At 33.9% G+C, this 22,322-nt stretch overlaps 2 protein-coding genes across 3 annotated transcripts in view; both read right to left on the bottom strand.

Moving 5' to 3' along the window:
* Positions 1-8,539: 8,539 nt before the first annotated feature.
* Positions 8,540-11,128, bottom strand: LOC131843540 (uncharacterized protein KIAA2013 homolog). The gene has a single exon (XM_059192209.1). It carries the CDS (start codon positions 10,958-10,960, stop codon positions 9,086-9,088), a length of 1,875 nt encoding a protein of 624 aa, XP_059048192.1. The 5' UTR covers positions 10,961-11,128; the 3' UTR covers positions 8,540-9,085.
* Positions 11,129-14,056: 2,928 nt separating this feature from the next.
* The window catches only part of LOC131843526 (carboxypeptidase D), a 35,796-nt gene continuing 27,530 nt past the window's right edge, over positions 14,057-22,322 (bottom strand). For both annotated transcript variants that reach the window (XM_059192191.1, XM_059192192.1), the window contains exons 15-22: positions 20,881-21,037; positions 19,974-20,643; positions 18,545-18,723; positions 17,705-17,846; positions 17,019-17,221; positions 16,460-16,559; positions 15,472-15,612; positions 14,057-14,813 (exon numbers count right to left, since the gene is read on the bottom strand). In XM_059192191.1, the coding sequence (XP_059048174.1) occupies positions 14,695-14,813; positions 15,472-15,612; positions 16,460-16,559; positions 17,019-17,221; positions 17,705-17,846; positions 18,545-18,723; positions 19,974-20,643; positions 20,881-21,037 (1,711 nt within the window). In that variant the 3' untranslated portion in view covers positions 14,057-14,694. The remainder of the gene's footprint in view (positions 14,814-15,471; positions 15,613-16,459; positions 16,560-17,018; positions 17,222-17,704; positions 17,847-18,544; positions 18,724-19,973; positions 20,644-20,880; positions 21,038-22,322) is intronic.

Below are 22,322 nucleotides of genomic sequence, written 5' to 3'. Positions count from 1 at the left end.
CTCTGTGGTTTTCATTTATAATCTGTATCTCTGTGTATCTATGGATTTCAATGGATTGAAGTGATTCCTCTAAAAGTCTGTATACTATCTGGTCGATTGTGTAAAATAACAAATCTATTTTATTGTTTTTATAGAAGAAAAAAATAATATGTATAGATAATAATTACAATATATGTTAAGGAAATTCAACAGTAGTAGAAATGGATAAAAAAATGTTTTCCAAAGATTTTGTATTTATAAAAAAAAGGTTAACTATTTTTTAAAGTTTCTAATTTAAAGTATTTTAGAGGATAATCAAATTTTACATTTTTGTACTAACGTTTTTAACGATTTATTGATTATATACTAAAATTTGACGTAGTCATTATATTTTTATTATATTATTAATGATGAAATATCGAAAACTCAATAAAACATGTAAAATCGATTTTTATATAATAAATTGAATAAAAGTACTGTAAATTTTGAATATTAGTAAGGAATAAAAGAAACTAATATGTGTTCTTTATTAATATAAAGTCTGTCAGTCGGTCTATCAGCTATTTTTTATTATATACCTATCGCAAAAGAAAGGAATGATAAAATAGACATCGTATGTGTAATACCTTATGTATCGTATATGTATTACCTTGACGACCTCGGTGGTCTAGCGGTCTAGCACACCGCTTTACGTCTGATGGTCGCGGGTTCGATTCCTCGCACGGCACAAACATTTGTATTCATGAGTATGATTGTTTGTATCGGTCTGGGTGTTTTCTATATATAATAGGTATGTATTTACGAAAAAAAATTATCTATGTACTTGTATCAGTTATCTAGTACCCGTAACACAAGCTTTAGATAGCTTAACGTGGGACTAGATGGCGCTGTGTGAATTGTCCTGAGGTTATTGTTATTATTATTATTATTTAATAAATATACATTTTTTACGTAATATATATGCAGTAGAAACCGGATATTACGATTGAAGGGACCGCAAAATATGGACGCTATATCCGGTCACTCTTTATAAGCAATATGTATAGTTTTTATATTGATTCTTCGGACGACGAAATGGTAGTCGTAGTAACCGACTCGTAACCGTCGCTATATCCGGTATTTTACTATTTACTGTATTTCTCATTATTTTATGTGTACACAATAAAGAATTTTATTATTATTATTATATTTACTGTATTTGAACTGTCTTGCCACACAAATATGCGGGCTTAGCTTGTATGTAACAATACTAAGATCTGGATAGTTATATGATTTTGTATGTTTGTATTAATTTGTATGTTCAATCTTGTTTAATGTGGCAGTACAGGATGCATGAAATTGTCTATATGCCATTTGTAACTCTTGTTATCATGGACAAGTTTTTGTCCAAAAATCATTTGTCACTTGTTTTATGCTACGGACATGAATGATGTTGATTGCTTGGTTAACACGTTATAAGTGGGACAGGTAATTGTACCCGTATTAATAAATATATATATTATATGTATATATATTTTACTCTTGTGTCACTTAAAATCACTTGTTTTATACGGGTACTAATACCTACCCCACTCATAATGTGTTAATATAGAGAGTCTGTTTCCAAAGTTATCCTTTCAATTTCAACTGTTAGCTGTCAAAATGACATTAATCCGTCCCTATCTGTGAGACCAATTACAGGACTTCTCACAAACGGGGCTATAGTGACGGAGCCTAATAATCCTATTAGTAGTTTTAGAGTCCAGGGTGTACTGGATATAATTGTTTGTTATTGTTGACTCTAGTGTACCTACAAGAATGAATGAGACAGTGGATATGCTGTTACGTTCGTTATGTATCTTGCAGAGTTAGTACATCTAGAAACAAAATAGTTTGACATTAATCTAGACGGCTTGTATGACCAGCAAAACTGGGCTGCTAAAGCACTTTAAACTTTAACTTTTTAGAGTATAAAGAAACAACGAATTTTTGCCGATTGATTACTCGACGAAAACGAAAATCTGCGTTGATTGCTTGAGTTGTATTATAAATTTATTTAAATTGGTGATTCTGTAACGTATTCCATCAGGGGAATTTACAATTTATTTATTCAATATATACAAAGGACAAGATTTTAAAATAAAACGTCTGAAAAGGAGGCGGCTGATATCCTGTTAGGATGTGAATTACTTACTCGAAATTCACTTCAATACTCTCGGCCTTATCATATCTTAGTTTGCGCCAGTGCTCCTAATCATTCGTCTCCAGAGGCCTCTTGTCTGGATCGTCATTGGGTCTAAATTTTCACATGAGAGATCTTTTTGAATAATTATAATATATGTAGTCGATGTCTTCCACACTTTTTTTGTTAATTGACTAGAAATCGACGTTCAATATAAATTTAAAACAAATTAACAATAATAGTTTGAATATTAATATCTTCTGCAGACCATATTTTAGCACAGAGCACGAATTATCGATTTAAATAAATAAATTCGATTGGAAGTCGATTCTAATCGCCATTAGACTCTTATTTTTCTTTCCATCAATGTACAATTCATTATAGCTTTTGATAGATACTACTGGATACCTATAATTTATTTATTTATATATATTAACATTTACATGTATAATGTAAATCTATATAAATAAAAATAAATATAACTTTGTACCAGACCATTCTTTTATGTACCTTCACTAGATATTGTAAGCAGTAATTAATAATAGTTTGTATCATATATATTACTTTATTTTGTGTAATTGCCTCGTATATTCTTTACGTCTGGACCTATGGTTCATTATTTTTAGATAAACAATGTTATTTAATTGGATTGATACTGTAAGTGGATTTTGACTGATATTAATACTTTAATTTATAAAAATATGATACTACTAATATGAAAGTGAGTTTGAAAAATGTTTGAATGTCTTATTCAATGTTACTCTTAAACAGCTAGACAAATTTGAATAGTATTTGGTACGCAGATAGATCATATCCTATACATGACATACAGATAAAGAGTAAATCTTTTCGTCCTAATTCTTGCGGACAAAACCGCGGAGCTAATATATATTTATATGCTAAATAAAAATGTTGTTTCGATATAAAAAAAATGTAATTGTTGGAAAAAATTGATATAATGTTGACGGACCTTTTACAGTGCTTCCCAAACTGTGGGTAGCGACCTGTGAGTGGTCGAATATTGAGCTGTCTTTGAAACTTCTAGAGAACATCTTTATTGTTTCTCTAAAAGTCACAAGTTTGGAAGTTTTAGATAGATGGTTGGTGCAATCAATTTTATGAACAACGGGATTATTATAATAATTGTAAACCTTAAATTGAATAAAGCAAAATGTTAAACGACATTTGTTAATTTTGTAAAGAAAGTTCCGTTTTACCAACTTTACCTTAGTTGTACAAAAACAGTGATGTATTATTTATAATTAATATAAAATTAGACTGTAATTGAAATTATGAATCCGTTCTTATTTTGTAATATTACACACTTAGTAATAAAATGCTTTAACTCAAAAATAAGAATTTAAATTAAATCTACTTTAAAATTAATGTCATAAAGTGGATTTGCCATTGCTTGTAATTTTTCGAGTTAATGCAGATTATTAATGGGATATGTGAAGTTTGAATTCAACAATGTGCCTTGATATTGTGATCGTTATTGTATACGTATGTGCCTCTTGGATAATTTTGTAAATATATTTATAGATAATTTGTATTTCGTTTTATTTGTCCTTTTTACATTTAGTTTTTAGTCCACTTGCATTCTACAATACGCTTCTGTGGTGGGCTTCTGTAATGCATTTCAATTCAACTGAACTCACCACATACCCACTCAATTACTAATAATTGTTCAATTATTATTCTAGATTGTATTGCTTGTTTACTAATCATAAAAGCATTTGTTGGCAGGTTTAAAAAGTAGGAAATTAAGTTGTAATAAGATTTGTATACCTGTCTTAAATCTAGCAGATAAGTAATTATTGTATTATATACGGCCCTGTGTACGCACAAAGCATTCATGCTTTTTAGTACACAGTCATAATTTTGTAAATCATTATTTTTAAATTAAATAAAAAATAAAAATTTTAAATACATCCCATGTCGGTGTTTCGACCCCTTAGGGTCTTTGGAATATTCACATTCTTCTCAGTATCTGTACTTTTACCTTTCTAGATTACCTTTTCAGCCCTAAAAATGACAATTATAATAAAATAGCCATAATTACTGTCAATTCAGTACTTTGAGGTAAACTGTAAAGTCGTCTGCGTGGTAACACAGTCTCACTAATCCCAATCTTCAAGCAGCTTGCTTCGTAAGCTGTTTCGGTTGTAGGGTCAGATTAGCCTGTGAAATTACTAGGATATATACTCTCTCCTATAGAATGGCAACGGATGATTAATATCACGAGTACGAATTATATAGTAATGTCCGTATGTTCATGTATATAGGCGATGGTTAACACTTATCATTAGGGGCGCGGTGAGCTTATATACCATCCAAATAACATGAAATAACTGTCGACGTTGTGAACGTAACGTCTGAATGTCCGAACCTCTCGTTATCTCAGATTAATTTTAATTTGTTATCGGTATTTTCTATCACTGTAGTTATTTATAAATTTAAGGTGTGCTACGAACTTAGGACTATATATGTATATATAATATCACAGAAAACAAGAACGATGGGATTTAGTAAGAAAATAAAAAGAAAAAAACATTAAAACTTTCATTTTAATTTCAAAAATATACACCATCATATAACAATATAATCTTTATAACATACATATGTTATTATGTACAGTCTAAAAACTAAGGAACATACAGAGTGCTTGACTAAGGACCGTTTCACCACTCTCCTGTTGCCCTATCTCTAATAACTTTTTACTATGAAACTGCAGTTTATAAAATATATACAAGATGTAATAAAAATTACTAGCTCTCTCTTTTGACTCAATTGTATTAATTTATACTATTTGCAATGGTAGTAGAGGACGCCCAAAAAATATGGATGAATTCTGTAAACGATGTGAATAAAAGGAGAGTATGCTCAGATATGACGGCCGATAGGGATCAGTGGAAGAGGATGAGATGCTGCGCCGACCACAAATAATGGGATAAAGGCAAGGCAATGATGATTCGGAATGGTAGTTCAAACGGGACTTGACTGCAGTTTAGAATTCCTGTTCCAAAACCTGTGCATTTCCTCGAATAATGATTGTAATCAATTGAGAAGATTGTATGTATACAATGATGGCCTCAGATTTCTTCGACACTAGAGAGGACCACAATCAAACGTGCATATTTTTTATTTAAATATTCGATGGATTGTTTGAACGATATAATATAATATATGTGATGACTCAATATATTATTTATTTAAATATGATATACATATATATGATAGCTACCTGAGAGATGTGAAACATTGCTTATATTTTTTACATAATATTAAGACATTTTAATATTTAATATTTCCTCCTTCTTTTAACTTTGAGCACATATACATGTTAATAGCCCTTATGTTTGCTTTTGAACACTAGATGCGTTTACAATAAATAATGGTGAAGCTATATTCTAACTATATATATTTATAATTAAGTCTCACGTCTTAGGCCTGGACAGTGGACGAAGCAAAGTACTGCAAATACATTGATACATAAATGTATAACAATTTAATTATAAACTCTCATAAAACAATCATACTAATATTATATCGCTAAAGTTTGTATGTATGAATGTTTGTTACTCTTTCACACAAAAACTACTGAACGGATTTTTATGAAACTTTACAGTAATGTAGCTTATAGGTACATCAGAATAACACATAGGTTATAAATTTAAAAGATATTTTGTAAATTAGTTGAATTATGATGATAAAGGTCAAGTAAGTGTGGTACAGACGAAGTTGCGCGGGACAACTAGTATTATATATTACTAGCTGTGACCGTGATTTCACCCACATGAAATTTATAGCCCGTGTTATTCTGATGTATAAGCTATATTACTGCAAAGTTTCACTAAAATGCATTCAGTAGTTGTTAACGTGAAAGAGTAACATCCATCCATCGGGGGGAAGGGGATTGTTAGTAATGTGGATTGATAACCCCATTGCTAGCAATGTACCATGTCAGGTCGACCTCCACGCGGTTCCCCCTGGAAACCATCGTGATAAATTCTTGGTGAATTTGTCATGATGGGCTAACTAACCTGACCTCATGCTCATCTTATCATCCTCCACTGGTGCCCCGCCAGCGTAAACCGTTAGCGCAGGCGGGTGCACCATTCCATTATCAACCCTCAAAAAAAAAAAAAACATCCATCCATCCATACTCACAAAATGTCGCGTTTTTAATATTAGTAAGATTGTTACTGTAATACAAGCTAGAGACATGTCTTATAGAAAATGGTAACCTATCTATAAACAAGAGTATATAATAAAATTTATTGTAACTCCGCGTCACTTATTGTCCCTATTCCTAAGGACTACTATGGTTTTATATCCTGTAATTTTACGGTCTTGCTCTTTAAACTATAACGCAGCTTGCAGCGAAAAAATAAAAACAATTTCGGACAATTCACACAGCGCCATCTAGTCGCAAACTAAGCAAAGATTGTGGTACTAGACGACTGGTAGAGATACTTAATATACGTTTACATAATATACATAGAAAAAGCTCGAACAATAGAAGACAGATACAAAAAAACATATTCATGAATACAAATGTCTCCACCATCCGAGGATTCGAACCCGCGACCATTTGATGTAAAGCGGTGAAATAATTAAATTATCTAATTTAATACAAAGTAAAATGACTTTATAGAAAGTTTATGATAGAGTAAATAGTCTATTTTTATATGATAACTGTAATGGTGTCTGTCAGTTTGTTATCTTTTAACAATCTCGCCTATCTTAAATGAAATGTCTGAAGATATTTAGATTGTATCGCGAGGATGGACGGACTAAAAAGCAGATAAAACCGTCGGTAATAGCTAGTTATCCATAACACAGCATACAAATAAGAAATAACGCTTGCAGTGAAATAATTAATAATAGCTCTACAAGGTTCGATTCATTTATCGCATTATACTCATTGAGATCTACTACTATTCATATCTGAACTTAATACAGTGTATTTTGAGTAGATTGCTAGGGGTCGTTCAAGTATTACGTAAGCAGATTTATTACAATTACTAGTTGTTCCCGCGACTTCGTCCGCGTAATATGACGATACTTAATATAACCTTTCACCCCCTTACAACCCTTTTTTGCATTGTAAAGTAGTCTATGTCCTTTGCCAAAGTCTAGACTTTGTGTACCAAATTTCTTTTAAATCGGTTCAGTGGTTTCTGCGTGAAAGCGAGACAGACAGACAGACAGAGTTACTTTCGCATTTATAATATTAGTAGGTATTTACATTTACATCCCCCTTGTCAGTAACAGTAAGCAAAGCTCTCAACCCCTCCCTCCGTGATTACGTAACCATTTTTCGATTATATTATTGTTTTTTTAGCAAAGACAATGTGAGGGTTGCCATTCGTGTAAAAAAGGAAATGACTACCGATGACGTAATCATCATCTAGACCCCTATACCCCATGTCAGAGGGGAAGGGGATTGTTAGTAATGGGAACTGGTAACTCCCATTGCTAGTAATGTACCATGTTAGGTCGACCTCCACGCGGTTCCCCCTGGAAACCATCGTGGTAAATTCCTGGTGAATTTGTCACGATGGGTTAACTGACCTGACCTCATGCTCGTTTTATCATCCTCCACTGGTGCCCCGCCAGCATAAACCGTTAGCGCAGGCGGGTGCTCTATTCCATTTCATCCACTAAAAAAACCCCCCCATGTCATCCAAAATAAGTAAAGTAAAGGTTACGTAATACTTGAACGGCCCCCTACGGTATATCGGAGTCTTGATAAAGAAGATAATAATAAATCAATGTTTATAAAATATACCGGATAAATATTATTTTCGTATACCATTATGAAGTATGTAATATTAATAATTTTGAAGGTCATTTCCTATTATGTACACGGTCACAAAAATAAATACTGTAACATATCGCTTATCAGAATTACAAAAATATACATGCAGAATGATTTTACATTAAAATTCTCATAATTTCAACCACAAATATTATAAATATACGTGTAGGTCGCCCACATAGACAATTGCGATAATTTCTTTTTTTTTTAATAATTTAAAATTGAAAGTTTTGCGATTACGTATGAACAATTTGGCCGTAGCAGGTAGAAGTATTGTACGATTTTAAATTACCACTTTTCAACGAGAGAGAAAAGTCTCTTCAGACAGAGAAGAGCTGGGAGTTTCGTTAATTGTTAATGTTAGTACATTTAAATTAAAATAAAAGTACATTAAAATCTGACTAAAGGAGCTGAAAGCCTCTCTAACTTGTGACATATAGTATAATATTGTAGCTTTTGAATTAATATAAATAGCATGATTTGTCACCACTGTGGCATAAAAATATAACATATCAACCTAAGCTTACATTATCATTGGGCCAATTAACTAATTTTGTATGAGATCATTTGTTGTGATGTCAATACAAAACCATTTCAATTGATGGACTGCGATAATGTAACACAGGTTCAGTCCATACGGTCCGAGCCACGACGCCATTGGATTGGCCCATATGCAAAGCGGGCGGGACGTAGCAGCATATGAGCCAATAGAACAGCGTCGTCGGTAGGAGTAAATGTGTGGGGGTTCATGTTTAATATGTTGGCCCAGAGTCCAGATAAACATACAGTTTATGTATTTATTAACCGAAAAATAAATATAATGTATAAATGATTAAATTAAATAATTATAAATTGGTATGAATTATAAATTATGTCTTTATTCATATACCTAAATATATTTAAAAGGCTCTTAATCAACGCTCGCGATTGGAATAGCATTTCTCAACATATATGTCTATATTTCTTCGATTACTCACTTTAACTCAGCATCTTTATATTCCGTTACCAAAACCAACAGTTTTAGAAACCAAATATGTATAAAAGATACTGGTTGTATTCAGTCATCGTCACTGGACATCAATGGTGTCCCAAACACTTTATAAGGCATCACTTATGACTTGTCAAGGTTTATTATATAGCCTCCTGTAGCTGACTCCACTATCACAAAACTCATTCATAATTATTCTACACAGGAACAAATGGAAGACCACTATTAAAAGTATTATCGAAATCCAGAACAGAGGGTTCAAACCCCCTAAGCTATAACCATGCTTGTGTAACGCTATAACATGGTTCTCATGTGCCGGAGCTTCCGCCACTTCATGTACGTGTATTGCATGCCTTAGATCTTCCATATGCTGCTTATCGGCAGTTATATACAATATTGCTGTCAACGGTTCAGTCAGTTTAACAGGGAAATACTTCTTGTAAGGCCCCAACTGGACAGGCGAGTCTAGACAGCCTGCATCGCAAGCATAGTATGTTTTGTCAGACCTGTCTAAGGCTACAAAAATAGCTGCTTTGTTATCTTCCTGGAGAATTACACTTATGTTCACATGAGTCATGTTCCCATATGTGACGCGCCTAAAAAGGAAGTCTCTGTGCAATTTAGAGGGGTGTATGTTGTATTCTAAATGTTGGTTACTGAAACGCAAACTTCCAAAACTAAGTATCATTGCTTGATTGACCCCACTGGCGCCAGCAGCTAGCAGTTTGTAGCAGCCCTGTTTTTCCAATGTTAACAGCCAAATACTAGCTACATCATTTATACTTGACAATGAATTTAAAGGCTTCCATAAGTTCAATGCATCCAACGTAGAATGACCTTCGTAACAGCCTTCTGAATAAGTCAGTGTTCTTAGTATTTCAGATTTTCTGGCAGATTTTATATGTTCCTCATTTTCATAACTACGTACCTGTGATAGGATGGTATATATGGTAGCATTTATGCGGTCTCCATTAATAACTCCCTCAGCTTTCGAATCTGATATATAAAAGCCAGTATACCAAAGGGCTTGCCAGACTCTGATGTGGTTATCTTGTAGAGTTCTGATAGCTGCTCTATCCCATGTTAGACCAATTACCTTCTCCATTTCTGTTATTGCCTTCTTTTCAACCACATCCTTGTGTTTAGCATAGTCCGCTTTCTTGATTGGACTGCTGTACTGGACGGTAGTTAGTACTAAGATGTCTATACCATCCCGAGCTCCAATTTGAATATTATTACTGAGTTTTCTACTCACCACTGATACAGCCACAACATACTCACTATCAGGCAGTTGTACCATACCTGTGTACACTTCATACTCCTTTGTATCAACACCCTGATGTAATTTTACTGTTTGTTTAACAGCTGTCGGCCACTCCGATATCCTTGGCATAGACATCCGTAATGTCTTACCAGTGTTCGTAGGATTGTTTACCCATATCTCTTGTACAAACAATGACGGTATTGTTCTATGTGCATAATACTTGTATGAGATCTGTAAACCTTCATTACTACATTGAAATCTATGGACGATCCCTTTTTTATACTCTGTAACAGTGTACTCCCTTATGTCATAATCTTCTATTATATATAGAGGATGATAATACACTGGTAGAGATAAGGAACGACCAAATTTGATGTTGAGATGCGAGTCATGTTCTAAAGTAAGGCCAATCAGACCGTTACCTGCATAAGGCACATAGTTATAGCTTAAAGTAGACAGCGTGGCCAGAGACTCCTGCCTTACATACACATCGTACTCATTAAGAGCGTCTTGGAATGGGTTTAGGAAGTTTCTCTGACACACATTCTGCTGTGAAACAGCGTCTTCGGACCCAAACAACCAATTCATTAATCCTGGCCCTATATATAACAGTAAGAATACTGCAACAAGGCATAGCAACACTAATTTCTTCCTCGTGATCGGTCCATCAATGATTCTTTGGATCCGCCGAGCAAATTCTCCGGCTCTTCGACCCATGTCGTTGACGCCGCTACCTCTTTCCATCACCTTTATTATCTATTCTTGGATAGAAATACACTTATATAATCGTGAACTGTTAGCCTTCAAGTGAGACCAATAATTGTCATTGTAATTTATACAATTCGTGGTCGAAATTATTAATTTCAACAGGGTTTTTACTTCGAAATACAGTGCTAGAGAAAGCAAAGTAATGACAAAATAAATAGACAAATTGTCAATGACAATATTTCCATCACACTATAGTAGACTGACATTTTGACGATGAGACTGACTTGGACACATTGTCAAGTAATGACAGTTCTGAAAAGAATTGCCATGTCAATAATAAAAACGCCTGTTTAAGACGCTGATTATTTATTAAGGTTTCTTAAGGGTCGGCAACGTGCACGTGACACCCCTGGTGCTCAGGCGTCCATAGGCTACGGTAACCATTTACCATCAGATGGGCCGTATACTAGTTTGCCACCATAGTAATATAAATAAAAAAACTTGGATGCGGTTATATAATATAGTTGTTAACAATTCACATTTGAAGAATTGAAATAAAAAAAAATAGTTTATTTCTTATAAGAACTATTTTAGAGCTCAAGCATAGTAGTATAGGTTATACTTATTTATACTTATACTTATATACATAATAGGCCGCTGACTTCCAGTCCTTATATGCAAAGCAAAAATATTTTACAGGATATTGAAATATAGGTAACATAGAATTATCATCACTTAATGTTCTATAAAGGACCCATAAATGTATTAATTAGAATTTATTAATCGCTGAATTATATAATTACTTACCGAGATATATTTTGTGCAAAGTCATTTGTCTCATCTATTTCAGCCGCCAAGCAACTTGCTTTGGAAGATTTGTCATAGTTTCTACAGTTTCAAGATATTGCAACAAAATTATAGAATGCAGACTGCAGAGAATATTTAGACCTATAGAACAGCAATGTTTCAGGGGTAACCATGGGCATCACATGATGATGTGCTGTTCATGTATATAGCTAGCATATACAGCTGACAGCTAGCACATAATCAGCTAGTTTGCCGTAGCAGTTGAATAAAAAAAAGGTATAATGCAGTGAAAACTGATGATAATGTAAACATTTTTTCAACCGACTTAAATTTTATTTTTATATGTAAACACGTTTTGAATGAAGGTTCATAGAATAAAAACAACTATGGTAATATCTAAACTATATTTCTCTAATACATTTAAAACTATCACATTATTAGAAAACTAAGGCATTAAAAGACGTGCCCGAGTGTGTATATAATTCAAAAACAGCACCAAACAAGTTAATAAGGCACAATGTAGACTGTAGAGGATATTGGTTCTAGTATTATAACAATATTGAACATTTTTAACCGACTTCAAAAATGAAAATGCTATGAATATTTTAATATCCATATTTTTTCGTCAATTGTACACTTATGTATATGCGTGTGTGTTATAATGATTTTTTTGTGTAAGTATTGTCGTCAAATTTGAAGTCGGTTTCTTATAATTAACACTAAATTATTGAGATTCTATTACAATGAATAATTTTAAATTCGTAGGATCGTCCCTTTACATAGTTCTGTATCAAAATATAAAATTAATATTAGCAAACATTTTATAACATATAATAAATTAAAAACATAGATATGCATTTTTCCGTTTTATGAAAAATGAACTCTATTAAAAAATATATACAGATTAATACCAATCAAGTTTAAATAAATATCTCTTTATGTTCAAATAAAGATTTATAAAAAATAATAATTTATCATATTATTAAATAGAAAATAAGATTATTTATTATTGGAATTAAATCATATTACAAAGATTAAAAGAATGTTTTGCTCCATAATAAAATGTTACAATAAAAAATAAAATCTAAGTAGAAAGGTACAATAAATCTTAATAATTAAGTATATATTTATATAAAAAAAAGGAATGATTTACATAATACCGGAAGTATATAATAAAACAATGGAATAGTAAAGAATAATAAATGCATATCAACATTGTATATGGTTAAATAACCGTTAATCTACAAATAGTATCAAATAGGAAAGTTGCTATTTTCGTTTGTCTTATCTCTCTGCTGATTACTTCTAAACTATGCAACCAAGTTTAATACGGGTTTCACTTTGTTGTAGTACATTTGATGTTATTTATCGGATGACTTTGTTAATCATTCGAAAAAGAATATAGCATTACAGGTATATAAAGACAATTCAATTGATGTTGAAGTCTTAAATAACTTTAAAAACTAAACACTAGCGCCATCTGCGCTCATCCTACTCTATTCTTTTTAGTTTGTGTTCTGCTCTGTGCTCACTTTATTACCACGCATGTTTATTATTTATTATACAAAATTTATAAATTACTTCCTTTTCCGTGACCATACAACGCTATAAAACGCAATAAACTTTCACAAAAGTCATCCGGTATAAACAAAATGTTAGACAAAAACCATAGAGTAACATTGTTAGACAACTATTTCCTTAATAACATAAAAAAATAAGAAAAATAAAAAAATACGTGAATAAATACAGTACACTATCAAATGTATCAAATAAATTATCAATATTTTATACTTGCACGAAATAATTCAATACAGACAATCAAATATTACAACCACAATTGTCTTGACAAAATCCAATTTCATGCACAAAAGGAACCGAAATAAATAAAAACAAAATTTAATACTGTTTTCAATGGAAAGACAAGCGAGATCTTCGTATGTTAACATCACATTTTTAATGGATTAGCACGAAATTATTGTAATAATTTAAAAAAATATACTAAATTAATTTCTATACTAATAAATATAGTTACGAAATTCAACAATTATTGCCTCTGTTATATCTTCTATGTTTCATCTTTAATATTGTCTCGAAAAGTGTCATAGACAACCAAAATATAATGTTAGTATTTATAAAACACCCTTAGTCATAAAAAAAAAACTATTTTTGGCTATCGAACTGTTTTATTGGTAAGCTATTGTACTTTTCTGTTCACAGCTGCGATTGTTAACAAATCCTTTGGCTACCAAGTTTCGGATTCCAGTCGTGAGGTCCTTTTATTATTTTCATAACTAAAATAATTCATTATTATTATTATATTATATTTATAATATTTAGTTTTCTTTTAATTTAAAGAATAAAAAAATGTTAACAGTTAAAATATGTTTTTTATTTTTATGACTAAGGAGAGTAAGAGACTTGAACGAAATCTATAACATGTAACAGAATTAACCCAATTTTTTTTAAACATGCAATCAAATTGTATTTTATACAATTTTGACGGTCTCTTTGATGCTGTGATTTAGAACACCAGGTCATGGGTTTGATTACCATATAATAAGTTTGACGCAAGATGCAGAGCTATATACTAGTTTAAAAAAAATACTTTTTAGTTAATATACATAAAAGTATGCATTATTAATTTAACCCAATTCCTGATAAGTAATAAATAATAATAACGTAAAAATAACATATGTGAACTTTTAATAAACCGTATAGCGTTGCAATAAGGCTTATTTTCGTATGATTAGATTTATGACATCATTAGTAATTTTTAATAACGTTAAAATAATAAAAAAAAACGTGAATTGATCGACGCCATCGGGTTTACCATACTATTTTAGACATTGGATTAACTCTGTTACTATATCATAGATGGTGACAATAAAGCATACGGCCCATCTGATGGTAAATGGTTATCGTAGCCTATGTATTTGCTTGTAATAAATATTAAAGATATAAATTTACTCTTGGTCGACTGTACGCCACTCTCGATCTGAGCGGAGCAGCACTATCTCGTCTTCGGAGTCTGTTTCCGACGGTGGCAGTTCTTCCACGTCGTAGTATGGTTTACGGACGATTTCTGTTGAGAAATCTTATTAATATCATAAACGCGAAAGTTTGTGAGTGTTGATGGACGTTTGTAACTCTTATACGCTATATCTACTGAATATTTATTGAAACTTTACAATATACAAAATTTCAAGCGTATGATATATGCAGCTAGTATATTTTTATAATACTACAAATAGTGTAAATATATTTAATTCAAAACCTCGTCAGCTTGAATTGTAAAGTTTAGGTGCATGCGCATTCCTAGGATTCATTAGTAGGCTTTCCTTTGATTGGTTTATTTCTAAAGAGGGCGGGGCATAGCAAGCAATGCGCCAATCAAATGCGTTTCTAATAAAGGGTCATTCTAGTCCATCATAAATTAACAATTTTATGATTTTTTGCCCACTCCCCGTGTCCTTGTCCCAGCTGGTCACGTTTGGGAGGTTCCACCCTTCGTTAGTGTGACGTCACTTGTTTTTTTCAATTTTTCACTTGTTTTTGTGATAAACTCATGGTGAGTTTGCTTTCGCCATGATGGGCAATCTGACCTGACAATGCTGTGTTGAGGATGATAGGAATCATCTTCCACTGGTATCACGCCAGCGTATATCGTTCGCGAAACCATGTGCACTATAACCGTGTGTACATAATTAATGCTAAAAAAATGTTAATGACGAATTACTAACCATAGTTGTTGTCTTCACACAGCGGGCGCTTATCGTCAGAAGGTAGAGGAGCAAATAAGTACTCCCTTCGCGATTCGCGCGCCTTCTGGCGGCAACTGAAGCACCAGGCAGCTAACGTCACCACTGCCACGCCTACTACACCTGTACGGGTATTTTAATAAAAAAAATGTATAAATTTACAATGTTTGTTTATAGTATTAGTGTAAGGTCTACAAATATACATGCGCACAAATTCATTCGTCGTGGAGATCTTTGGGGGAGGCCTTTGTTCAGCAGTCGACGTCGTCGACGAGACGAGACGGACGTCTTCCAGGCTGAGAAGATGATGGTGATGACAAAGTCATGGGCATAACTAGTTTTATCTATATATTAATACCTGAAGCCAAAACTATGTACCCGTTTTTCACGAAACTTGCGTGGACTAAGGCGTATGAAATTTCGCACATTTATTGTTTATGCAGAATGGTAATATTTTTTTATAATTATGCATAAAAATTAACATTAAATCAATAAAAATATTATACACTTTACCGTGTATTTGCAATACACACGTATAGAAATATACATAGTCTTTGATAATAGAACCCTGTTCAAAATCTACCCTGTAACATCGTAAGCACAGATTATTATATTAGAGTCCGTTAGTTTGTGTTCCCGCGGTTTCTGTTCCCCTCCCTTACCCAGTACTGAACTGACCGTACAGCGGCCTTGACGCGCGCGCGCATTGTGTTGTGAATTAAAATAAATTAGAACTGTGAAACTGGAAAGCTAGCGAAGATACCTTCGAGACCCTGAAGCCCAAGAAATCCGCAGAACCATACAGGTACGAGACAGACGTTTCCAAATATTTTTCCCTATATATATACATAGTACTTTCCCTAACATTTAACCTAACATAATATGTTCAAACTTATAATTTTTATTAATTATGGGAATTTCGACCATTGGGAACCACTAGTTGGGAACCACGTATTGCAGAGCTACTCACCTGCCAGCATGACGAATAACAGACGAGGCATACCGAGCACATCATCGTCTTTCTCCAGTTTCAATAGTATGTTGGGTGTGACATTGTCTTCTGAATTTGTCTGGAAATAAATAATTTATTTATATACTTTGTTGCACCAGATGTTTTATAGGAATTAAATTAAAAGAGTAATAGGGTACAAAAGGCGGTCTTATCGCTTATGCAATCTCTTCTAGACAACCTTTGGGTGCAGTAGAAAAGACAGACCAGAGATTAAAAAGACCAGATGTTAGTCATTTCTTTGTAAGTTGTTTCTCGATTGTATGCAGTGCCGCCGTCGGTGTAGTCTAGGACAGTACGGTTTCCGTTTAGATTGTGGAATTACTACCTGTCGAGGTGTTCTCTAGTATGGGCTTTTTCGAGACGGTCAAATCAAGGTTTCTTACGGTTGGCAACGCGCACGTGACACCCCTAGTGTTTTAGGCGTCAACAGGTAACGATAATCGTATACCAAGGTCGGCCGATGGTCTGGTTGCTACCAATGTAGTATAAAAAAAAGTAAAACTAATAAGAATCTTACCCTAATGTGCTTCTGTTTAGTGATGTACCCGTCGACAGAGGCTGACACTATTATTTCTTTGTCTGCGTACTTCTTAGGTAGGGATAGTACAAACCGGCCGACCTCATCGCTAATATTAGTCGATATAGGCTTTATAGAACTGAGAGTGAAAACCTTCAGCTGGGCGTTGCTTAGTTGCTGGCTGTCGTGGTCCATTATCCAACCTAGAATAAAAATGTTTAGAGTAATTCACTTTACGAAAGGATATTTAAAAAATAACATTTTTAACACTGAGTGTTACTGCCCAACCCTAGTCCCAAGGTAAGCCAAGTTTGTGTTCTGGGTACTACTCTACCGACATAATAATAATAATCCTGGACAATTCACACAGCGCCATCTAGTCCCAAGTATGGGTATTATACATATAAATACATAGATACAGTTTGTTTTGTGACGCTGTTTTATGACCATCACAGCTTTACCGCAAGGGCAGATGCCCCTGGAAATTTGCGGAAAGACTTATCTTCCTCTGTAGCGGCTGAAGATCAACTCTTGCGGTTACGAATTTAGTTTGAGGTGCTCTCAGACAAAAATTTTAGGGGTTCGAACCCCGTTTGAGTTGGACGGGGGAACGGCGGGGACGTATAGTATATATACCATATTTTTATAGATGTATGTTGTTAAAGGAAAATAAACTCTAATTATACCTGTGATATATATGGTATTAGGATCCTTGTCGGTGATCTGAAGTTCAGGATACTGCCCCCCAGGGAGACTTTCAGCATTTTCACGGAGCAGAATTATGTCTTTCTGTTTCAGAATTCCATCAATTATACGCCATGTCAACATCTGGAAAAATGGTACAATTTACATGATTTTCTCAGTATCATCATATAAAAATATATTTGAAGCGCATTTTGTATTGATTGAGATTTTTTTTAATATAATACTCTTTATTTCCAGTGGGAATGAGTAAGTCAAACTGACATCGTACATAAGTATATAGTATAGTACTAGTCATCATTACGGCATCGGTGGTAAACCACCTCGGTGTTTTAGAGCGAAGAAGAATTGCCAAGAAACTCAGCTCTTATTCTTTTCAAATGAGCTTGCGAATTTTAAGGTAAATATAGGTATTTACCTATCCCGAAGTTTACCATAAAACTATTTGTTTTAAAACCCGTTTAACTATATTAATGTGTACTAAACGCGGAATTTAAAAATATTCTTGTTTTATTTACAAAAATAAATAATAAATAACCCTGTACAATTAACATAGTGCCAGTCCCACGGTAAGTAATGGGTAGTAGATACCTAATCAACTACAAAATGTAATGTAAATACTTCGATTTTTTTTTGTAAATACATACATAATATATAAAAAAACACACCTAGACCGATACAAACAATCATACTCATGAATACAAATATTTGCACCGTGCGGGGAATCGAACCCGCGACCATCGGAAATAAAGCAGCGTGCTAAACCGCTAGACCACCGAGGCAGTCAACTCTGTAATTAAAGCTGTTTATGATTACTAATTTACCTGTTCGCGGTAGTTGTGACACTGGATGAGTACGCGGTAGTCTCCAGGCGGTAGTAACGCGCGGTAGTGCGCCATATTGGATGAGACGGCCACCCGGTGCGTGCCGATACTTGTTTGTAGTGACACTACCGCCTGCCGCATGGGCGCGCCTTGTTCATTCTTTATGTACCCTACCACACCTGCATATAAAATAATAATAAGTATTACCCTCGTAAAGAGGGAGATGTATAAAATACTAGCTGTGTCGCGACTTCGCCCGCGTGGAATACTAAATTTGGATAGCATTTTTACTAGATTTAAAGACAAACTTGCCGTCCCCAAGTATCGTTTAGAAAAAGTTAATAGGTCTTTTATGGGAATAGGTATAAAAATTTACAATAAGATACCAAAGGATATGTTGGAATTACCCTTAAATAAATTCAAAACATCTGTTAAATCATATTTACTGAGCAAAGCCTATTACTCACTAAACGATTACTTGAATGACGAGTGTGCATGGCAATAGTTGTTCATGCACTGAATTTTCATTTAATGTTAGACATAGACACCTATATAAAAATACATTGTAAATAAACTGGCTTTAAAAAAAAAGTAATTCAATTGAGATTCTTGCCAGTTCTTCTCAATTGGATCTATATACCGAACTGGACGGTAGGGAAAAAATAAAATTATAATGTAAAAATTTGACGTTCATAAGCGGCTAAAATGTCCTACATGAATAAATTATTTTTGAATTTTGAATGATTTATTGCTAATTATTTTACAAATAAGACATAGGTAAGTATTATTACTTGTAGATTAAGTATTACATTGCAGTGAAACACTAGAAACAGCTTATTAAAATCTCTGCGACTTCCATATATAACTTTCTATTTTATTTTATCCCTTAAGGGTAAAATTTTTACCAAATTTGGATGTCATATTTATTTAAATTTAATTAATAGTATAAAAAGACTATCTGTGTATCAAATTTAATTTACCAATATATATAGTAGGTACGTACGTAGCGTAAGTTTCTAAAACTGCGAGTCTTACTGAATATCAAATATAACAAATATTATGGTTTGACTAATTACAAAATATTTAAATTATGGTCGAATTTTATTAGTATAAAAGTTCCAAAAAAAAAATCGATTTCATCACTGGGCGACCACTAGTATATAATAAATATGCAATTCTCGTGTCACAATGTTATATAGATACTACACTCCTCCGAAACGGCTTGACCGATTTTTATGAAATTTTATATGCATATTCAGTAGGTCTGAGAATCGGCTACTATCTATTTTTTATAATCCTAAGTGATAAGGGTTGGGTTTATTATGATTTAGCATTAAAAAATGCATACAACCCTAAATTTTCGCCCTTCTAGCATCAACCCTATTTTTTTAATAGCGTTTTAATATTTATATATCTATAAATAACTCACCAGTTCTAGTCAATTCCACGAACTTCATTATACCCATCAGATTGTTTCTCCACACACCAGCAATGTCCTGATCCACGGGCATTTTACAGCAACTGAGTCCCACTGATATAACCGGCGTGTCGTATCTCTCACGTAACAGATCTATCAAATTTCCATGCACCACATTAATGTTAGACGAGGTACATTCATATTTATTGCTCGGACTTCTGTAATCCTGGTACCTCTGCGCGAATTTCTTATACAAAACTCTAGATAAGTCAGGATATGCTACATCCTCTGTCCCCGACGCTAGTTCTAGAACGAGATCGTACTTCTCGGCTGTCAGCATATCTATGAACGCCTTTTCTCTCGTATAATTTGATAGAGGATTTAGATCTTTCTTTGTTATAAAATTGTATAAACTATCTCCAAATTCTTCTTCCAATAACTCTATTTCACATTTATTAGTATCGTTCATTTGTTTTAACACTTTCTCGTATAAGATATCGAGGTTCGGTATGAAATGTAGGACGGTCGTTTGGAGAAGTTTCTGATGGATGGGTTCTCCGATTGTGTATGCTGTTGCGACGTGGCGTGCGAAGTTGAGTACCATCTCCTGACCTAATGGTTGGGAGCCGTAGAAGCTACTCACGATGGCGACGTGGAATTTGGTTTCTTCTGGTGAACCGACCTAGAAATGTACACACAATTTATGTAACACTTATTCTTTGCTTTTTCTTTCATAATTATCAACAAGAAACATGTTAATTTCTAACTAACATTGACTATTTATGATGTTTCTATAACAGCATTAATAAAACAATTGTTTTTATTAGAAAATACAGAACCTATTTTTTTTGTCTCGTAACGAATCAAGATAATACTCCCTTTTGAATAATGGCATTATTAAATAGATAGTGATAAGAACCTGATCGGTCATCTTCAGCTGATGGAAGGTGGCCGTGGTGAGGCTGTCCCCGGACCTGAACTCCGCTATATCAGGATACTTGTTCTCCAGTTCTGATAGCATCTCGTACAGCTCCAGCGGCGTGTGGTACCGGGTGTTAATCACGTTGTCCAGAACACTGTTGGGTTGGTTGTGTTTTTTTAATGTGAATGGAATGATGCATTCTCCTGCGCTAACATGATAAACTAATTGGGCATTGGTGGAAGATGACGAGGTCAGTTAAATCAACGCAGTAATCTTATTTACTACTATGATGACAGCAAGCAAGCATACGTCTTATCTGATGGTAAACGGTTACCGTAGCCTGTATGTACGCCTGAGACACCACATGACACTCCTCAGAAACCTTAATAAACCTTTTATTAATTAAAGTTAAATAGGTTTTAACACGAATACTTTTATGACAATTATGATGGTCAGTTAGCTCGTGACCACGGCTAGTGCAACCTACTCCAAACGTTGAGTGAGGAGGATCTTTATTTACCATAGAATTATCTTGTTAAAAACGTTAACTATATTAATAATGTATATTAAACGCGACAGGTTAATATTATTCATGGAAAACACTATGCTGTAGTCTCTCGAGAAAACTTCGGCAGAGTTCATTCACAGTCTAGTCGTACGCGCGTGTATTCGAGAAACCAATATGGTTTCCATGCCACCTCTACCAACATACTGGGAGGACAACAGAGAAGTGCTGCTACAGTATATTGAACAGGTGAAACAACATATGATGTACTTTCATAACTATTATACCACAGGGGGAATACGATTTTTAGTAATGATGATTAATGAATCCATTGGTAGCCATGTACCATGTCAGCTTGACCTACACATGGGTCCCTTTTTTTTTTCGGACTACTCTAATGCTGTAGGCCGCAGCTCGCCTTTACAGCTTCACCGGACGTTAGGGGGCGAGTGCCGATGGCACTCCAAACCCGCTGAAGGACTTATGGAGCGGCTGAAGACCAACTCCTGCCTGACGGATACGACTTTAGTCTGAGAGCACCACTAGGGATTCGAACTTCGGCTCAGGCCGTCGTATTTTCGATCCCCATTTGAATTGCACGGGAGATCGATCGGAGGGGCACATGGGTCTCCTAGAAACCATCGTGATAAGTTCCTGGTGAATTTGCCACAATGGGCTAACTGACCTGATCTCATGCTCATATTATCCTGCACTGATGGCCGTCAGCGTAAACCGTTAGTACGGGTAGCGCGCATCATTTCAATATTATCAAATAAAAAAAAAATGGGGCCAATAGGGACTCTCAACCCCTCTGGTTGGTTGTGATAATCATTGTGAGTATTTATTTAACTATTTGAGCGAGCAACAAGACATAAACTATGAAGTTAATTATTATCTCTTGCAAGAAGTTCAGGTATATTGTCAGGTATATAAT

This window comes from Achroia grisella, unplaced genomic scaffold (genome assembly GCF_030625045.1).
Source record: "Achroia grisella isolate CSIRO2021 unplaced genomic scaffold, CSIRO_AGI_Agris_v1 utg319, whole genome shotgun sequence".
NCBI lineage: Eukaryota > Metazoa > Arthropoda > Insecta > Lepidoptera > Pyralidae > Achroia > Achroia grisella.
The sequence above is the reverse complement of the archived record's forward strand: the minus strand, read 5'-3'. Positions and strand labels throughout refer to the sequence as shown.